This window comes from Microtus ochrogaster, unplaced genomic scaffold (genome assembly GCF_000317375.1).
Source record: "Microtus ochrogaster isolate Prairie Vole_2 unplaced genomic scaffold, MicOch1.0 UNK43, whole genome shotgun sequence".
Classification (NCBI taxonomy): domain Eukaryota; kingdom Metazoa; phylum Chordata; class Mammalia; order Rodentia; family Cricetidae; genus Microtus; species Microtus ochrogaster.
The window spans coordinates 1,323,246-1,342,422 of NW_004949141.1; the positions used below are offsets into that span (position 1 = coordinate 1,323,246).

Genomic DNA, 19,177 nt, shown 5'->3' on the forward strand with positions numbered 1-19,177 from the left:
GCCTATAACTGGGTTTTGAGGTAGATTGATTCCCAATTTTCTGAGAAACCATATTAATTTTCATAGTAACTGTACGTGTTTGTACTCCTATCAGCAATGAAGGAGTGTTCCCTTTTTTCCACATTCTCACAGAATGAGCTGTTGGCTTGTGTTTTTGATCTTAGCCATTCTGACAGGTGTAAGATGGTATCTCAGTAGTTTTGATTTGCATTTCCTTTGTGGCAAGTATGTTGAACATTTCTTTAGCCGCTTCTCAGCCATTCGAGTTTCCTCTATGGAGAATTCTGTTTAGATCTGTATCCCATTTTTAATGTATCCCATTTTTAATGGGATTATTTGGTTTGTTGATGTCTGGTTTCTTGAGTTCATTCATTTTTGGTATACTCTATGGGATGTGGAGTTGGTGAAAATCTTTTCCCATTCTGTAGGCTGCCTCTTTGTCCTATTGACAGTGTCCTTTGCCTTACTAAAGCTTTTCAGTTTCATGAGGTCCCATTTATTAATTGTTGGTCTTAGTGCCTTTGCTATCAGTGTTCTGTTCAGGAAGTTGTCTCCTGTGCCAATGTGTTCAAGGCTGTTCACCACTTTCTCTTCTATCGGGCTCAGTGTATTTGATTTTATGATGAGGTCTTTGGTCCACTTGGACTTGAATTCTGTTTAGGGTGATAAATATGGATCTATTTGCATTCTTCTACATGTAGACATCCAGTTAGACCAGCACTATGTGTTGACGATGCTTTCTTTTTTATCTATTACATGTTTCTGGCTCCTTTATCAAAATTCAGGTGTCCATAGGTATGTGGATTTGTCTGGGCCTTCATCGTAGTCTAGTGAACAACGTGTCTATTTTTATGCCAATAACATGTGGCTTTTATTACTATAACTCTGTAGTATAGCTTGAAATCAGGGATAGTGATTCCTTGGGAAGTTCTATTATTCAGGCTTGTTTTTGCTCTCCTGGGTTTTTTGTTTTTCCTTATGAGGTTGGATATTGTCCTTTCAAGTTCTGTGAAGAATTGTGTTGGAATTTTGATGGGAATTGCATTAACTCTGTAGATTGCTTTTGGTAGGATGGCCATTTTTACTATGTTAATCCTACCGATTCATAAGCGTGGGCAATCTTTATATCTTCTGATATCTCTTCAGAGACTCGAAGGGTTTGTCATACAAGTCTTTAACTTGCTTGACTAGAGTTACCCCAAGAAACTTTATATTATTTCTGGCTATTATGAAGGGTATTGATTCTCTGGTTTTTTTTTTTTTCCTCATCCCATTTTTCATTTTTATATAGGAGACCTACTGATTTTTTTTTTTGACTTAACTTTGTATCCACCCAGTTTGCTGAAGATGCTTATCACCTGTAGGACTTCCCTCGTAGAATTTTTGGGATCATTTATGTAGACTATCATATCATCTGCAAATGATGATACTTTGACTTCTTTTCCAATTTCTATCCCACTTGATCTCCTTCAGTTGTCTTATTGCTCTAGCTAGAACTTGAAGTACTATATTGAATAGATATGGAGAGAGTAGACTTCCTTGTCTTGTTCCTGATTTAGTGGAATTAGTTTGAGTTTTCTTCATTTAATTTGATGTTGGCTATAGATTTGCTATACATTATCTTTATTATGTTTCGGTATGTTCATTTTAACCCTAATCTCTCCAAGACTCCGAAGGGGTGCTAGATTTTGTCAAAAGCTATTTTTGGTATCTAATGAGATGATCATATGGTTTTTTTCTTTCAGTTTTTTTTTTTTATAGGTGGATTAGATTGACTGATTTTCTTTCCTATGTTGAACTATCCCTGAATCTCTGGGATGAAGCCTACTTGGTCATGTGTATGATATGATGTGTTCTTGGATTCGGTTTGCCAGTATTTTGTTGAATATTTTTGCATTTTTGTTCATATAGGAAATTGGTCTGTAATTCTCTTTCTTTGTTTTTCTTTGTGTTCCTTAGCTATCAGGGTGACTGGGCTCATAAAATGAATTTAGCAGTGTTCATTCTGTTTTTATTTGTTGAATTGTTTGGGGAGTATTGGCATTAGCTCTTCTCATTCTGGTAGAATTCTGCATTAAAACTGTCTGTCTGGTCCTGGGCTTTTTTTTTTTTTTTTTTTTGGTTGGGAGACTTTTGATAACTGTTTCTATTTTCTTAGGGGTTATACTAGTTTGGGTTTCTGTTGCTGTGAAGAGACACCATGACCCTGGCAACTCTTTTGTTTTGTTTTGTTTTGTTTGAGACAGGGTTTCTCTGTGTAGCTCTGGCTGTCCTGGGACTCGCTCTGTAGACCAGGCTGGCCTTGAACTCACAGAGATTTGCAGGACTATGCCTTCTGAATGCTATATGCTTCTGGAGTTTACAATTGGAAAAGTCCTCTATTTCTACCCTATGGATCCTGAGGAGGGAACTCAGGTGTCCAGCTTGAAAGGCCGGGGCATATGGATCTCTGAGTTTGAGGCCAGCTTGGTCTACAGAGAAAGTTGCAGGATAGCCAGAGCTATGTAGAGTCCCTGTCTCAAAAATAAAATAACTGGAGAAACAATTTGCTCTGATTAGTCCTAGTATACAAGTTTGTTACACCTAATGATTTACATATATGTCACCCTTATTTGAATTTGAGCTTTCTTTTTCTTTCTTCTTTCCAACTTTTTTGGCGGTAGGGTTTTATGATCCTTTTGTTTCTTTCTCCCAACTGTTGAGATGACTGGCAGCACTGCCATTTCTGGTCTGTGTGGTGCTAGGAGTCAATCACAGAGTTTTCATACATGCTGAACAAACACCGTGCCCATAGAGCCCCATCTGAGTCCTGAATTCAGGCTGCTGCTGCTGCTGCTTTTTATTTTTTTTTTTTCAGGAGGTTGGGTTGAGACAGTCTTACTGTGTAGATCAAATTGGCCTGTCATGTGATTTTTCAGGAGGTAGGGTTGAGACAGTCTTACTGTGTAGATCAAATTGGCCTGTCATGTGATTTTTCAGGAGGTAGGGTTGAGACAGTCTTACTGTGTAGATCAAATTGGCCTGTCATGTGATTTAGTCCTCTTGTCTCAACCTGCCAATGCTGATATTGTGCACTCTAACTGCTGAAAGTAAATTCTTCTGTGCCTTGGATAGGACGTAATGATAGTGCTTCTCTAGCAGTTCGGGTATTTGAGAGAGGCTCGTGAGTCTGGTCCTGAGACCTCCAGGACACACTTACTCCAGATGTCATTTGTGCGACTGTGTTGTACTCCTTGTCACTAGATTGTCACTTCATGCAACTTTGTTGTGCCCCGGGTTACTAGGCTATGGTCCCTGACACACTCCAGCTAAGCTGTCCTTTATGGAGCTGTGTTGTGTCCCCTGTCACTAGGCTATGGTCCCTGGCACACTCCAGCTTTTCTGTATCCTATTAAAATATTCTTCTGAGACCTAACATACCATTCCAGATATGGTATTGTGTAAAGTGGGTTAAAATAGTTAGCCTGTGTCTTGGACTTAGTATGTTCTCTGTGGTACTCCAAAGCTTGCTTGTGTCTGGTGTCAGGGTTAACTTGATGTATATTACTTTGATGTAATTTGATAACAGCTATTAAGGAACTTCAGTTTAATTTTTTTAAATCAAAGCGCAAATGTATTTCTCATGATCACTGAACCTCATTGTTGCACATTACCTGATGAAGAATACAGGTATTTTCTTCTATAGAAATCATCTTTTTCATACTAGGTTCACTTGTCATGACTAATCTCAACCAACTTTCTAAGAACCGTGATAATAAACTTTATCAGCCAGTCACTAAGTGCGCTGGATTCTGGACTTGGTGCGTAGGGTACAAGAAGTGAACACGTGGTCCCTGCCTTTGAGGAGTTAAGTGGCCTCCCTAGCCTTGGTGCATGTGAGACTGAAGTGGGTTAGTGTGGAACCAGCCTGACCGCAGCACTGGAGGAGGGCTGGGTAATGGGGAGATCTGCTGCCGTGAGCACCTGCACTAGCATGGTGGTGAGAGTTGCGTTCTGTAGCCCAGGGCTTGAGTTTGAATCCTGGTTTTTACTGCTTGCTGCTGTGTGGCCTTGCAAGTTAGTTATGCAGTTGAACTGTGCCTCCAAATGATACTTAGTGAGGCTGTAAACACTGGCTTAGTTAATAGATCTAAAGTGTTTAGAACAGCATTTGTGTTATGGAAATACTCTGAACATTTGCCACTGTCTCCATGGAAATCAGAAGTGTCCATTCTAGGAAGACCTCGGAGAAACATTTTAGTTCTTTTGAAGGTCTTCCGTGTAGAAGAATGATTTATTTATTCTTTGTAATTCCATATTTAGAACTTTAATGCAGCAGACAGACCTACTGGCATTGAACCCATCCTTCCCTCAGCCTTCCCAGTGCTTTATTTACAGGTGTGAGGCATGTCCAGCTGCAGCCTTCAGTAAGCAGTGCATCCTGCGTCACTAGAAGTCACTGAAAGACCGGCCGCTGCTTGTGTTTTTTAACAGAATGGTCGTAAACCTGTAGTGTCTAATATTACATCCATAGAGGTGACTGAAGGCTAAGAGAATAAATGTAAGACTCGGGAAGTTGTCTGTGTGTACTCCATCTTTGCCCTTAGAGATTCTGCTGGTTGGGGCAAACACCATCCAAGCCTGGTGGACAGCTCGTTTTGCTGTCATCTAGCGCATGGAGAAGCTCTGTAGTAGCTAGGTAGAAAGTGGAGTTTCTCTGATTCAGAGTAACTGGCCTTACTGTATTAGTGTGGGACATTTTCTCTACCTTTCATGCTGCTCTTAAATTCAGGATGGTTCCTGTCTTGGACACTTAGTTTCTGGATCTACTTGTTAATTCCCATGTTAGACTCCTCTCAGGCTGGGTTCTGAGACTCTGACCTAACTGAATTCTTGTCTCAGTTTCCCAGAGCACATCCCAGAGAGAATGCCCTTTCCTGTCTAATCAGCACCTTGTTACAGTAATTCTAACTCAGAGAGTCACAGACACTTCCAATTTTAAAACATTCTTTCTCCTGTCTGTTACCTTAAGCTATATAGTCGGAATACTTCAAGATCTCTTAATTAAGTGTCTAAATTTTTTTTATTATGGAACATTTCACACGTACACAAAAGCAAAGAATGGGATTAGCCTTCACGGACCCACTTCCTTTTATTCTTTATTCATAAGTTATATTGTAACGAACTGAAGAATTTTTTTTCCTGTTTGTTTGTTTCTCTCTCTCTTTCTTTCTCTTTCTTTCTCCCTCTCTCTCTCTCTCTCTCTCTCTCTCTCTCTCTCTTTCTTTCTTTCTTTCTTTCTTTCTGTTTTTAGGGATAGTGTTTCTCTGTTTAACAGCCTTGAAGTCACAGAAATCCACCTGCCTCTCTCTGCCTCAGTGCTGGGATTAAAGGCGTGCGCCACCACCGCCTAGTGTGACTGAAGTTTCTTTACTCCAGTTAGCATTCAAATACACACTCCTGCGCTCTGAGATCACAGCTACAACTTGCTTTCTTTTTATGAAGTTCTTTCAGCAGATAACCCCTATTAAATGACCCCTTTGAGATCAAATATGATTATGATTTATTTTGGTTTGGGATGTATGTCTCGCCTTCTGTGCCTGTTAGGTGTCAAGCAGGGTTTCTGACTCTGTAGTGGACCATTTTTGCTCTGGTTCCACTTCAGAGAATGAACTTGAATCATGCAGTCTGTACCTCTTAGCTGTGATCCTTTAGTAATGTAGACTTGGATTACAGTTTTGCTATTTATTATTTTGTGTGTGTGAAACTCAGCATGGTGATTTAGCAACTCAACCTAACTGATTCTTGGGGTGACATGAAGTTCTGTTTTGTCTCTTAGAAACGCTCTTGTAGAACAAGAGTGTAAAACACAAGGTAAATGTGTAAATTTCTGCTTCTCCCTAGAGAGCCCCCTTTTCATCTGACTAGAAGAGGCTGGGGTGAGTTTCCTGTGAGAGTGCAAGTTCACTTTAAGGACAGCCAGAACAAGCGGATAGATATCATACACAATCTGAAGGTATTGTAGCAGAGCATTGCTCGCTGGAAACTCAGTGTCTCTTTTCATTACCTGTGGACCGTGACTGCAGATGGTGGAATCAGGAATCCTGTGTACGTGATGCTCACTGCTACAGCACTTTCTCCTCAAAGCTGGGGAAGCAGTTACTCCACATCACATGTATACTCTTCAGAAAGATGAACTAAGTCTGAGGAAACAAGACCTCAAACCTTCCTCCCCGATTTTCTGGTTTTTTGAGACAGAGTTTCTCTGTTTTCTGTGTAGCCCTGGATGTCTTGGAACTCATTCTGTAGACCAGGCTGGCCTTGAACTCAGAGATCCTCCTGCCTCTGGAGTGCTGGGATTAAAGGCTTATGCCACCACTGCACTTCAGTTCTTTATCAAACACACTGTTAGTGTGCTACTCGAGACTCTGATAGTGTAGTCTTTCTCATTGAATCTGTTTGTTTTTCTATTTGAGGCACAAACTTTGTGATGTGCAATCCCTAACACTGCAAATATAAGCATCACACAAAATACATAAAGTTTAAAAGGAGTGAACATATTTGGACAATAATAAATAAGGTTGTAATAGTTTTGAATTGAATATCTTTCACTGGTCTACCTACGTGGTTTATTATACAGCTATTACAATTCATACAGATTTTTTTCTCTACAAGGAGAAAAGCTACCTTTATAGTACATGTTAAGCAGAACATAAAATTGCATGCAGAAAAGGCTGAGCAGGTTCAAGCCCTAGGCTTCATCCCCAGCACCAATTGAAAATAAATACATTTTTAGAGTTATGATGCAGCTTAGTGGTAGAGCACTTGACTAGCATGTGCAAGAAATTCTTAGCAGCACATATAAAAAAAAGATCATCCATGATTTTTTTTTTTTTTTTTTTGTTTTTTCGAGACAGGGTTTCTCTGTGGCTTTGGAGCCTGTCCTGGAACTAGCTCTGTACACCAGGCTGGTCTCGAACTCACAGAGATCCGCCTGCCTCTGCCTCTTGAGTGCTGGGATTAAAGGTGTGCACCACCACTGCCCGGCCCGGCTCATCCATGATATTTAAAGAGTTAAAAAAAAAGCCCAAAATGTTAGATTAATTGGAATGACATTGTGACCAGTTTTTCTGTTCCTTTTTGTTTTGTGTTTTGTTTCTGTTTTTAAACTTTTTTTTTTTTTACAAAAAAAAATTATGTTACTATTACAGTTGGAAAACAAATCATTTTTAAAGTTCTTCTTGGCAACTGGATGTGGTAACACTAGGGAGGCAGAGGCAAGTGGATCTCTGTGTAGGCCAGTCTGCCCTATAGAGCGAGTTCCAGGACAGCCAAGACTGTTACACAGAGATCCCTGTCTTGAAAAATCAAACAGCCAACCAGTTAAATAAACTAATTAAATTAATTAATAAATACAGTTTCTCTTGCCCCAAGTCACCCTCCCTTTGTGGTCATCATCAGTGACTCCAAAGAGTGAACTAAATAAAGCTGAATACTTCGGTAGAGTTCTCTTTTTCGTAGCTCTGGGACACGCTGGAACCTAACTTCTGTTGATGATAGACAGCACTGCCTATTTCTGTTTCTTTGATGTTAGAGAAGAAGGGAAAGCAGCATTAAAGAGCAGGAGGGGCCACTTACCATTTCTTGGGAAAAGCTCTAAAATAGTTTTTTGCTTTTTTAAAACATTTATTTTTATTTTGCACAAATGAGTGTTTTGTCTGCATGTATGTATATGCACCACATGCTTGCCTGGTGTCCATAGAGACCAGAAGAGGGCATCAGATCCCCTGAACCTGGAGTTCTAGAGAGTTGTAAGCCACCATGTAGGTGAAGGGAACAGAACCAAGAGCAGCCATTGAGCCATCTCTCCAGCCCCAGTTTTTCCTTTCTTTTGGTCATTGCGTGTATTATTTGGGAGTGGTCCCAGCCCTAATTTACATAGTGCTTACCTATTACATTTTTTTCAATTCTCAGTGGAAGATTATTTGAGACACAAATTTTGGGTTGTTTTGTTCATGTTTGAGGCAGGTTCTCACTATGTAGATCAGGCTGACCTATGACTCACAGGAATAGCTCTGCCTACCTCTGCCTCCTGAGTGCTAGGATAAAAGATTTGTTTCACTACATCCAGTCATAAAACACGGTACTTTAAAATGATAGTAAAGTATGTTAAAAAAAAAAACCTTTATTTTTTTAATAATGAGTATGTATAAGCAGAGGTGCACATTCATGCATGTGTCCCTGGAGGACCCTGGATGCCCCTGGAGCTGGAGTTATAAGAGATTGGGAGCTGCCTAACGTGGGTGCTGAAAATCAAATTTAGGTCCTCTCCAAGAATAGTGTACAGTCTTATACTACAGAGATCCTTCTCTGATCTGTAACTTCCTTGAAGCATGATTTTATTATTTTTTTGTGAATGAGCCTGATCTCAGACTCAACTGAGGAAATAGGGCGAGTCTGGTCTTCCCGGAACCCCAGCACCCAGGAGCCTGGTACAGATTCTCGGACCTATCCTCAGTAGATCGTTTGTCAGTTGCTATGAGAAAGTGACTAGATTGGTTCTTAGTTTATATGTAACAATACAGATTATAGAGAGATTTATTTCTACCTTTAGAGGACAGAGACATGGATTTAACCTAAAGATGTCCTGTAGTCTTGGCCTCATCCTTAAATGTTAATAATTAAAATATTAAAAATACTTAAGATGCCGGGATCCAGACAGACCAGTCTTGCTGCGCAGGCCACAGAATCTGTAGAGTGCTTGCTTTCCTCTCTGTGGTGCCCATAGGCACCTTACTGAGACATCTGACTAGCTAGCAGACTGCCAGGAGAAGTGGGCTTATATCAATCCCTGTCTCCTGCCGAAAATCAGCCCAGTTACAGGCCTGTGCTGTGAAGCCACTCCCATCCCCACGAAGATAGCAGAAAAGGCTGTCACTTCTACCTCATGGGCCCTGATTCCTCTCTCCAGAGCCAGCATCCATACTGCTGTCCAGTCTGTCCATTGCATTAGGAACTCATAATGATAAACCTGTGTCTCGGTGAAGCCACACCTGCAGCCTCTCACCACCATTAATTGTGTCAGAGCACCAAAATATGGCAGAGCAGTTGCCTTGCCTATGTGGGCTACTACACAGCTTCCCCAGTTTGCACTCCTGTCTCTTAGAAACTCTAAAACCCATCCCCTGCTTACTTATTCCTATTTATCTTTGGGGTTTTTTTTCCCAACTTAGTGTTTTTCCTTTTAGTCTTACTGTATGCATAGTGTTTGTACTGATAAGGTGTTAAAATATTTTTCTATTGTGGGGATATATATAAGTTGAAATGCTACAATAATAAGAATTTCAATGTAACAATAAACTGTTGTTGGTGACATAATCCCTTCAGTTTATGTTCCTTGCCTTAAAATAAATCTTTTGTGGTACTAATATATTTCACGTATTTAATGTTGGCTGTAATGCTTAAATTTTCAGTCATGTACATTTCTTTTTCTTTTTTTTTCCTTTGGTTTTTTTGAGACAGAGCTTCTCTGTAGCATTGGAGCCAGTCCTGGAACTGGCTCTTGTAGATCAGGCTGGTTTTGAACTCACAGAGATCTGCCTGCCTCTGCCTCCCGAGTGCTGGGATTAAAGGCGTGTGCCACCATCACCCGACAGTCATGTACATTTCTATAGACTGTCATTTGAAATATTTTCACACAACTTTTTTTTATAAACTCATATCAGCGTCACATAATACCTTAAAAACTGATGTGGTATGATTTATTGAAACATTCTTTATGGTTTCTGATTATAGATAAGGCTGGAAATTTGCCTTTACTCAAATTTCCTCCAGAATATCAGCTTGCAGTTAACTGGTGTTAGGTAAACCTGTATCCTCAGGTTCATGAGTAGAGTGAAATCTAACGTTTCCCCTTTACTTTTGAATAGCTGGATAGAACCTACACTGGCTTACAAACCCTGGGTGCGGAGACGGTAGGTACCTTCCCTCAGCCTTGTAAGGGGGACAAGGAGTATGTGGGGTGTGTGTGTGTGTGTGTGTGTGTGTGTGTGTGTGTGTGTGTGTGACGTTTACACACACTCTGCTCAGCTTACATATGTAATATAGGGTATCACCCTGTAGCCTAGGCTCACTTCAAATCCAGACTTCTTACCTCAACCTCTGTAGTGCTAGGATTGTGGGCATTTGCCACCATCCCAGAATCCTTATTATTTTGATTTAACGGGGAAAAAAAATGATTATTGGTCTTTTTTAAGTTAGATTTTCACTGCTGCCCCAACCATTGTGTTTTCTTTATTTTCTAATTGTGCTTTAAAACATGAGAAAATTTTAGGATCTGGACCATATCTAGCATATACCTCAGTGACACGAATTATGTTCAGGGTGATATCTGGCACCTCCTGAACTCCCTCACCTAAGTCCATACGTGTTAAGTTCCCCTACTACTTGCCTCCTTCGCATGATTAGAATCAGCATTTGGCTTCCTAAAATCTGCCTTATTTGTAGTGCATATAGTATCCATCCATGCTGTAGATGCCATTCCCCCTTTGTAAGATTTATTTTTATATTTTTATTTGTATGAGTGTTTTACCTGCATGTGTATATGTCCGCCCCGTGTGTGCCTAGTAGCCATGGAAGTCAGAAGAAGGTGTCAAATTCCCTGGAGCTGGAGTAAAGGGTAGTTGTGAGCCGCCATGTAAGTGCTGGGAGCTGAATCCAGGTCTTCTGCAAGAATAAGTGAGAAGAATAAGTGCTCTTTTATTTATTTAAGATTTACTTTTAATCTTAATCTTATGTGTGTTTATATCTGAGTGTATGCCATATATGTGAGTGTGCCCAAAGGACCAGAACATTTCAACCCCTGGAGGTGAAGTTAGTGGGCCCTGGGAATCAAACTCAGGTCTTCTAGAAGAGTAAATGTATGCTGTAAGCCACCGAGCCGTCTTTCCAGCCACTAAAAATCCTTAAATTTTTATTTAATACATGTGAGTGTTTTGCCTTCATGTATATGCACCACATGTGTACAATGCCCACAAAGGCCAGAAGAGGGCATTGGAGCCCTTGGAACTAAATTTACACACAGTAGTTAACTGACATGACGAGAGCTGGGAATTGATCACCTAGTTAAATCTTCACTCTTCAGAGAAGTGGACTTTATGATACCAGAAGATATCTATTGAGTACCTTCCTGTATGCTTTCACTGGTCCAGATGTTAAGAGAAAAGAGATGAGTAAGGTATTTTTTACTCTTGGTGTTTTTGAGCATAATGACAGTGACCTAGTCTACTTTCTGTTGCTGTGCTAAATAAATACCATGACCAAAGTGATTTGGGGGAGGAAAGGACTTACTTCTTACAGCTCCCAAGTCGTAGCCTATGACTGAAGAAAATCAGGGCAGGAATTCAAGCAAAAACCTGGAAGCAGGAATTTTAGCAGAGTCAGTGGAGGAATGCTGCTTATTGGCTTGTTCTCTGTCGTGTGCTCAGCCTGTTTCCTTACATAACTCAGAACCCCCAGCCCAGGGTGGTACAGATTACAGTGGGCTGGGCCCTCTTACATCAATTATTAATCAAGAAAACGCTCCACAGCCCAGTCTGATGGAGGCATTTTCTGAATTGAGATACCTCTTCACAAATGACCCTGGGTTGTGTCAAGTTGACAGAAATAACCAGCACAGACAGTAAACACTAAACAGATGTACAACAACTTCAACTACAGACAGGTGCTGGGTGGAAGAGTGGCTAGTGAACGGGGTCTTACGTTAAGTTGCAGTGGATAAAGAAGGTCTTCCCGAGAAGGTGACTTTGACGTGTACTGGTGGGAAGAACGTTGAGCGGTAGAAGCAGTAAAGGGAGGGAAGGAACTCACCTGAGGCATCCAGCTGTTGAACCAGATGATGAAAATCTCATCTGTAGGTTGCAATCGCCTGTTGAGGTGTGGTTTCATCTCTTAGGGCACCGTTTTCTGAAACGGACTCGAGCTCTGTAAGCACTGATGATGGACTCATGAGCCTACTTGTTGCCCAACTGTGTAGGTAGTGGATGTTGAGCTTCATCGGCATTCTCTTGGCGAAGACTACATTTATCCTCAGTCATCTGAGTCAGACATATCTGATGCCCCTCCATCTTTGACCATTCCAGCCCCAGTGAAAGCTTCCCCAGTGGCACGGTCCCCTGAGCCGGCGTCTGCTGCCCCTGTGGGAGAAGGTAATGCGATACTCTTGCTTGAGGGAGTCACTCTGGGTGTGTTTCTTATGTGGATGACACCAGATTGCCGCTTTCATCAGCTTGAAGTCAATGGAAAACATTGTTTTCATAAATGGGCATGCTCCCTCTAGCATACAGCTCTAGTGTGAAAATAGCTAATCTTCTGCTCTTCTTGGAAATAAGTTTTTCATAAATTCTTATATTTTATTTTTTTATTGATTTTTATTGAGCTCTACATTTTTCTCTGCTCCCCTCCTTGCCTCTCCCCTCCCCCTCAAACCTCCCACAATTCTTACATTTTATAAAGGTGAAAAGACCTCAAAAATCATTGGATTTTTATTCTTTTTCAACATTTTACTTTATTTTATATGTATGAAAGTTTTGACTGTATGTATGTCTGTGTACCACATGCATACTCAGTGCTTATGGAAGCCAAAAGAAGGCATCAGATCCCCCAGAACTAGAGTTTCAGATGGTTGTAAGCCACCATGTCGGTGCTGGAAATCAAACCCAGGATCTCGGGCCAGCCAGTGCTCTTAGCAGCTGAGCCATCTTTCCAGTCCCTGTATTTTTATTCTTTGCTGAAGACATTCTGGCTCAGATTCTGATTGTGTAAATAAGAGACTTTAATGACAAATACTTAATCCTATGTAAAAAAAACTGACATTCACCATCAACAAATGTATTTTGACTGTGGCATTTTTATCATTTAATAAGACTAAATGTATTGTTTTTTATATAAGCATATGTAATTATATATGCTGTATATATTTAAGTTGATTCTAAATGTTTATTTTATGTGCAAACTGGTATTTTATTGTGATACTATTTTAGTTTTTATATAAAATTTCAACTTAATTTGTCTTTAGATTTCCAGTGTACCCTCTATGGATATTATTACATTAAAAGAATGGTTTTTGTTTTTTAAAGTTTTTTTCTCTTCTCTGGTTTTTAAATTCATATACTAAAATATGAGACAATGGACTTGTATTTTTTTGTATTGTGTAGCTCTTGGTTAATGTGTTCTCCAGTTAATACAATTTTTTAAAAAGATTTATTTATTTATTGTGTACACAGTGTTCAGCCTCCTTGTATGCCTGCAGGCCAGAAGAGGGCACCAGATCTCATTACAGATGATTGTGAACCACCACGTGGTTGCTGGGAATTGAACTCAGGACCTCTGGAAGATCAGCCAGTACTCTTAACCTCTGAGCCATCTCTCCAGCCCCCCAGTTAATACATTTTTTTTTTTATTAATTATGTTCACATTATTGTGACCCAGCAAACTTTGACTTTCACGTGGTGGAGTTTATTTTTGCTCACAGCTCAGAGAATACAGTTCGTCACAAGAGGAAAAGGATAGAGGTGGGAACAGCTTGGTGCATGCCAACCAGGAAACACAAGTGAGAAATGCCAGGCCTTTCTCTTTTTTTCCTTTTTATTCAGCCCATAACCACAGGCTGTTAGATTGCATAACTGGCACATGGGGTGGGCAATGGGAGCTCAGATAAACCTTTCTGAGGAGGATAGAAAAGCTGACTCAGTTGATAAAATGCTTTCCATGCAAAAATGAGGACCCGAACTCAGATGCCCAGCCAATATAAAAGTTAGGTGCAGCGGTGTACATCCGTAATCCTGCACCAGGCTCCAGAGATAGGGAGGCTCTTTGAGCTCACTGACCAGCCAGTCTAGCCAAATTGGTGAGCTTCATGTTTAGTGAGCAACTTTCTCAAAAAATAAGGTAGAAAACAACCAAAGAAGGCATATGTACCGACCACGTTCGTGTACACACACACATCCCTACCCCTGAAAACTCCCTCAAAGACTACCTCTGAAATACTTGTCCTAGTGATTCCAAATCTAGTCAAGTTAGCAATGAGAATCAGCCATCAGAAGTTCAATCTTGGTCAACATGACTCCCAAATGCATCGATTTTAGATTGTTTTATTTCATGTATATGAATATATGTTTGTATGTGCACCACAAGTGTTCCTGGTTCCCATGGAGTTCAGAAGAGAGTACCAGATCCCCCAGAACTGAAGTTACAGGTGATTTTGAACCAGCACGCGAGTGTTGGGTCCTGAATGTGAAGAGGAATGAGTGCTCTTAACTGCTGAGTCACCTCTCCAGCTCCAACACAGTATTTTTGAACCATACCTTATATCCCTGATCCTCAAAGACTTGTAGTCATCTCAAAATGAAAATGCAAGCATCCTCAAAGTATGTTTTAGGATTATTATTTATGTGTATGTCTGTGTGTATGTGCCTGCCCCATGTGTGTAGGAACACCCTGAGGCTAGAAGACAGTTTCAGATCCCTTAGTGCTGGAGTTACCAAGAATTGTGAGCTGCCCACTGTGGGTGTTGAATCAAACGTTGGTCTTCTGCAAAAGTGGCAAATACTCTTACCCATCGACTCTCCAGCCCCATAAATCTGAAGTTTTTTTTTAAAGATTTTTATTTATTATGTATATATGGTTCTTCCTGCATGTATCCTGCAGTACAGAAGAGGACACCTTATTACAGATGGTTGTGAGCCACCATGTGGTTTTTGGGAATTGAACTCAGGACGTCTGGAAGAGCAGCCAGTGCTCTTTACCTCTGAGCCATCTCTCCAAACCCCAAACCTCAAGTTTTAACAGTTCTAACATTGCACAAAAGCCCAAATTCTGAGTCTCCTGTAAAATTCAAGGCAGTCTCTTAACTGGACCCTGTATAATCTAAAAAGAAGTTATGTATACTTCTAGTAAACAGTCGTACAAAGTGAACATTCTCATTCCAAAAGGAAGGAATAAAGGCCTAGCAAGGAAAGTCTGAGCCAAAGCAAACACCAAATCCTGCAGCTCCATGTCTGTCATCTGGGCTCCAGCAGCCTTGGGTCTCATCCCTGTCCTATGTCCTGTTTCCTGATGCTTTTCCTCTTGGCATTTGCATGTTGTAAAGTCAGCGTCATGTGGATACTGCCTACTTGTTTGTAGCCTGACATCTTTGGGCACAGCTCCATCAGCTGTGTCCTTGAACAGGATCCGTGCAGGCTTTGTCTTTTCAGGTCTTAAGGTTTGCAGTGAATTTGTTTCTTCAGCTCTCCACGGGTGTACTCCTGTATTCAAGGCTGCATTCCTGTCGTCCAGATGCAAGAGTGAGCTTTCTCCTTCATGGTGTCAGCCTCCTTAGTAATTGCCACTGCCTCAGAGAGCTCCTGTTCTGTTTGCCCTGTCTATAACTTTAACTGAGTTCAAGCAGTGAATGATGGTTATGGAACAATCTGAATGTTGTGCTGCCTTACAGTTCCCTTCACCAAACAGCTTAGTCTCTTGAGTTTAAGTTCAACCTCACTCATTATCACGGCGGGACAGCAAGCAGCCAGGGCTTTTTGTTGATGGTAGTTTGTTTTAGCTTTGGTGTGTGTGTTTCCTTACTGCAGTATAATACAAATGGCTTCTAATCCAGTTCTCAACAGTCTTTAGTCCCCTCCGAAGCTCTGTGAACACAGTCTTTATGCCTGCCATCATTCTGGTTCTCCATCATCTACCAGAATGGCCCTTTAAACTCGCTTACCAGAGCTTTTCTAGCCACAGACCCAAATGTTTTCACATCTCTCTTAAATGCTAGTCCCAAAGGCCTGAGAACTACATGTTTAGGTTTATCACAACAATGACTGCATTCCTGGTACATGGTACTCCTGGAAGTAATTATTTGTATTAGTTGCTTGTCACTGACCACTCACATTCAGAATGGGTCTTCTCAGTTAAACTGGAATTCTCATAAATGTGTCTTAGTGACTTCAGATGTAGATGGATTGTCAAAAAAGACCAGCTGTCACATCCCTAAGATAAATGTTTTACCTAGGTGGGAGTCTAACACGAGGATTTATTTTCTACCAAAAATTTGTAAGGGAGTAATCCATATTTATTTTATACCAGCAGTTGATCTAGATGGGTTTTGAACTAACATTGACGAATGTAATAACAGTTCTGTTCTCTTCCCACAGATGGAAGGTTCCAAAGTAGTTGATTTCATCATTTCTCATTCCATTTCAAACAGGATTCCCAGACAACCCAGAAGCTGAGAGACACCCTACATTTTATTCTTTACCATCTTCGTTGGAAAGAACACCCACCAAGGTGACAACAGCACAGAAAGTTACCTTTTGTTCACATGGCAATTCTGCCTTCCAACCAATTGCATCAAGCTGCAAAATCGTGCCCCAAAACCAGGCACCCAATCCTGAGTCACCTGGAAAGTCCTTTCAGCCCATCACCATGAGCTGTAAGATTGTCTCAGGTATGCAGAGTGGGTGCATACATTAACTGGTTGTTAGCATATTTTTTTTGTTGTTTTGGGAATTTTAAGGCAGGGTCCCAGACTGGCCTGGAACTAACTATATAGCACAGGCTGGCCTTGAACTCAGGATATTCCTCCTGGCTCAGCCTTGCAAATGCTGAGGTTACAGGTGAAGCCACCATTCCCAGCTCAGAGAGGTGCTTCTACACAGTCCTGTGTATCGAAGGAAAGGTTAATCCTGTTTGTTGGCAAGGCTGTCACAGAGAAAAGCACAGCTCACTGTATGTATGGAAAGAATTTCTGAGTGGGCGGAAGAAATGAGGCCTAAGGTATTCTAGTTATTTCCTGGTAAATGTGTGCTCTTCTAGTGGGATTAAGATTGAAGTTGAGTTTGCAGAGTCTGTAGAAACCAGAATAACAAGTAGTAGAAAAACAGAAGCCTTTGGCTTCGTTTTAAGTGTTGAGTTGGAGTAGAATTGAATTGCCAATTATTTTCTCTGACCGTGCTAGAAAACGGTTCATCTTATGGACAGTCATTCTGAGACTTCCTTTTTGCTGAGGGCCTTTGTCTAGTGACAATTTCACATTTATACTAACTAAGGTAATGGGAACATACTTATGTTGGCTTTACTTCAGGGAAAACAGGAAGGGGCAGTTGAAAACATCTAAGTAGGGGAGCATATATTTCTGTGTACTTTTATTTTATGTGTATGAGTGTTGTGCCTGCATGTTTGTGTGCACCATATGTGTGCCAACGGAGGCCCAGAGAAGGCATTTATGCCTTGGAATTGGAGTTGCAGGCCATTGTGAAACACCATATATGTACTGGGAACAGAATCTGGGTCTTCTCCAAGAACAGCCAGTGCTATTAATCTCTGAGCCATCTGTTCAGCCCCTCTGTATAAATTTTAAAAAGGAAAACGGGAATATTTGCTGCTGTACGCAGACTGCTAAGCTAAATAACTAAATATAATATGAATCTTTACAATCAACAGAAGCTAACAAACCTTTAATTTTATCTGCTACTAAGAATTTTGAAGTTTCCTGCTTCAGGGGTGGAGTAGGTTGTATACATTGGTTTGAGGTTTACAGAAATTTACAGATGACAGCTTTGATGAGGTAGGTGATTAAGAGTGTTTCGCAGTATATGAGTAAAATTTGGAACTAATCTTTGGGGTTCTATGATCTAGTCTTGATAGAGATTTCTTTCTTTTTTTTTTTTTTTTTTTTTTTTTTTTTTTTTTTTTTTTTTTTTTTTTTTTGGTTTTTTTCGAGACAGGGTTTCTCTGTGGCTTTGGAGCCTGTCCTGGAACTAGCTCTGTAGACCAGGCTGGTCTCGAACTCACAGAGATCCGCCTGCCTCTGCCTGCCTAGTGCTGGGATTAAAGGCGTGCGCCACCATCGCCCGGCTTTGATAAGATTTCTGTCTCTGGTTAATAAGCTTCACATTTTCCTATTCAAAATATATTCCAAATCAAAACACAAAATTCCTCTATCTAGCTATTCACTTACCAATTTTAGTGTCTTTGAATATTCAATATTATGAATATCAGCCTATGGTATTAAGAGATTTATCCTACTGAAATACAGCAGTTCCACATTGTTAGTATAAAACATTGTTTTCAGATTTTTTAAAAAATATAAATACATTTACATTATGTCTTCCTTCTCATCCCTTCCTCCAAACCTTCTCGTGTATCCATGCCCCCCTTTCATACTCATGGTCTTCTATTTTTTAATTATTGTTTTGTGCATGTATGTGTAAATAAATACATAAATGTAACCTCTTGAGTCTGTTTAGTATTGTTTGTGTGTATGTTTCAGGCTGACCACTTGAGATTAGAGAACAATTTAGGTGCTCATCTCTGGGGAAAACCAGTTCTCCTTCTCTTGACAGTCTTTAATTGCCTGTAGTTCTTCATCTAGGGGGAAGCCCTGTGCAGTTCTTCCCACCTGTGTTGGCATATAAACTGTTTATCTTTTTCAGGTCTTGTTTAAGTAGCCATGCTGTTGAAATTTTGCAGCCTAAGCTAATGACTAACTGAAATCTTAAATTATGTATTTTTCGTGTCTCTGAACCAGTATTGGTTGTGTGTTTCTATGTTTGTTGTTTGTGTGCATGTTATGATCATTTACCAAAAACAAAATATTAGTTGAAAATAATAACATGAGTATCCACCATAAATGCCTGAACAAAATATCTGAATCTTGCTTGGTATTGTTTGTTCTGTGGGTCAGTTGGAGTCAGTGACTTAATTCCCTATAAAACTTGAAGATTTATGCCAGCTGTGGTGATGCACACCTTTAATTCTAGCACTTGGGAGGCAGAAGTAGGCAGAACTCTCTGAGTTCTAGGCCAGCCTGATCTACAGAGCGAGTTCCAGGACAGCCAGGCTACAAAGAGAATCTCTGTCTCATAAAATAAAGAAAAACTTGAAGGTTTCATAAAGCATCCTTCATTCCTTCCCCACATGATGCTTTCTGTTCAGGAATGAGAAAAAAGACAGGGGCAGATTCAGACTCATCCAGCAGACAGACAGTGGAAGACTGAAAGAACACAGTAGAGCAAGCCAGTCTGGACTGGCTTGTAGTCAGTGACACAAGGGAGAATGTTTTCTAGATTTCTTTTCCTCCAGCTCACGGAAATACTTGTGATTCCTGAGTGCTTGGATTAACAACACGTGCCTGGCCTGCTTTTTAGACTTATGC

The 19,177-nt window shown here is 40.5% G+C and overlaps 1 protein-coding gene across 3 annotated transcripts in view; it reads left to right on the top strand.

Annotated features, from left to right (window-relative positions):
- The window catches only part of Yeats2 (YEATS domain containing 2), a 94,471-nt gene that overhangs the window by 30,970 nt on the left and 44,324 nt on the right, over positions 1-19,177 (top strand). For all 3 annotated transcript variants that reach the window (XM_005368933.2, XM_026790158.1, XM_026790157.1), the window contains 4 exons: positions 5,884-5,995; positions 9,909-9,953; positions 12,014-12,185; positions 16,229-16,468. In XM_005368933.2, coding sequence (XP_005368990.1) covers positions 5,884-5,995; positions 9,909-9,953; positions 12,014-12,185; positions 16,229-16,468 — 569 coding nt within the window. The remainder of the gene's footprint in view (positions 1-5,883; positions 5,996-9,908; positions 9,954-12,013; positions 12,186-16,228; positions 16,469-19,177) is intronic.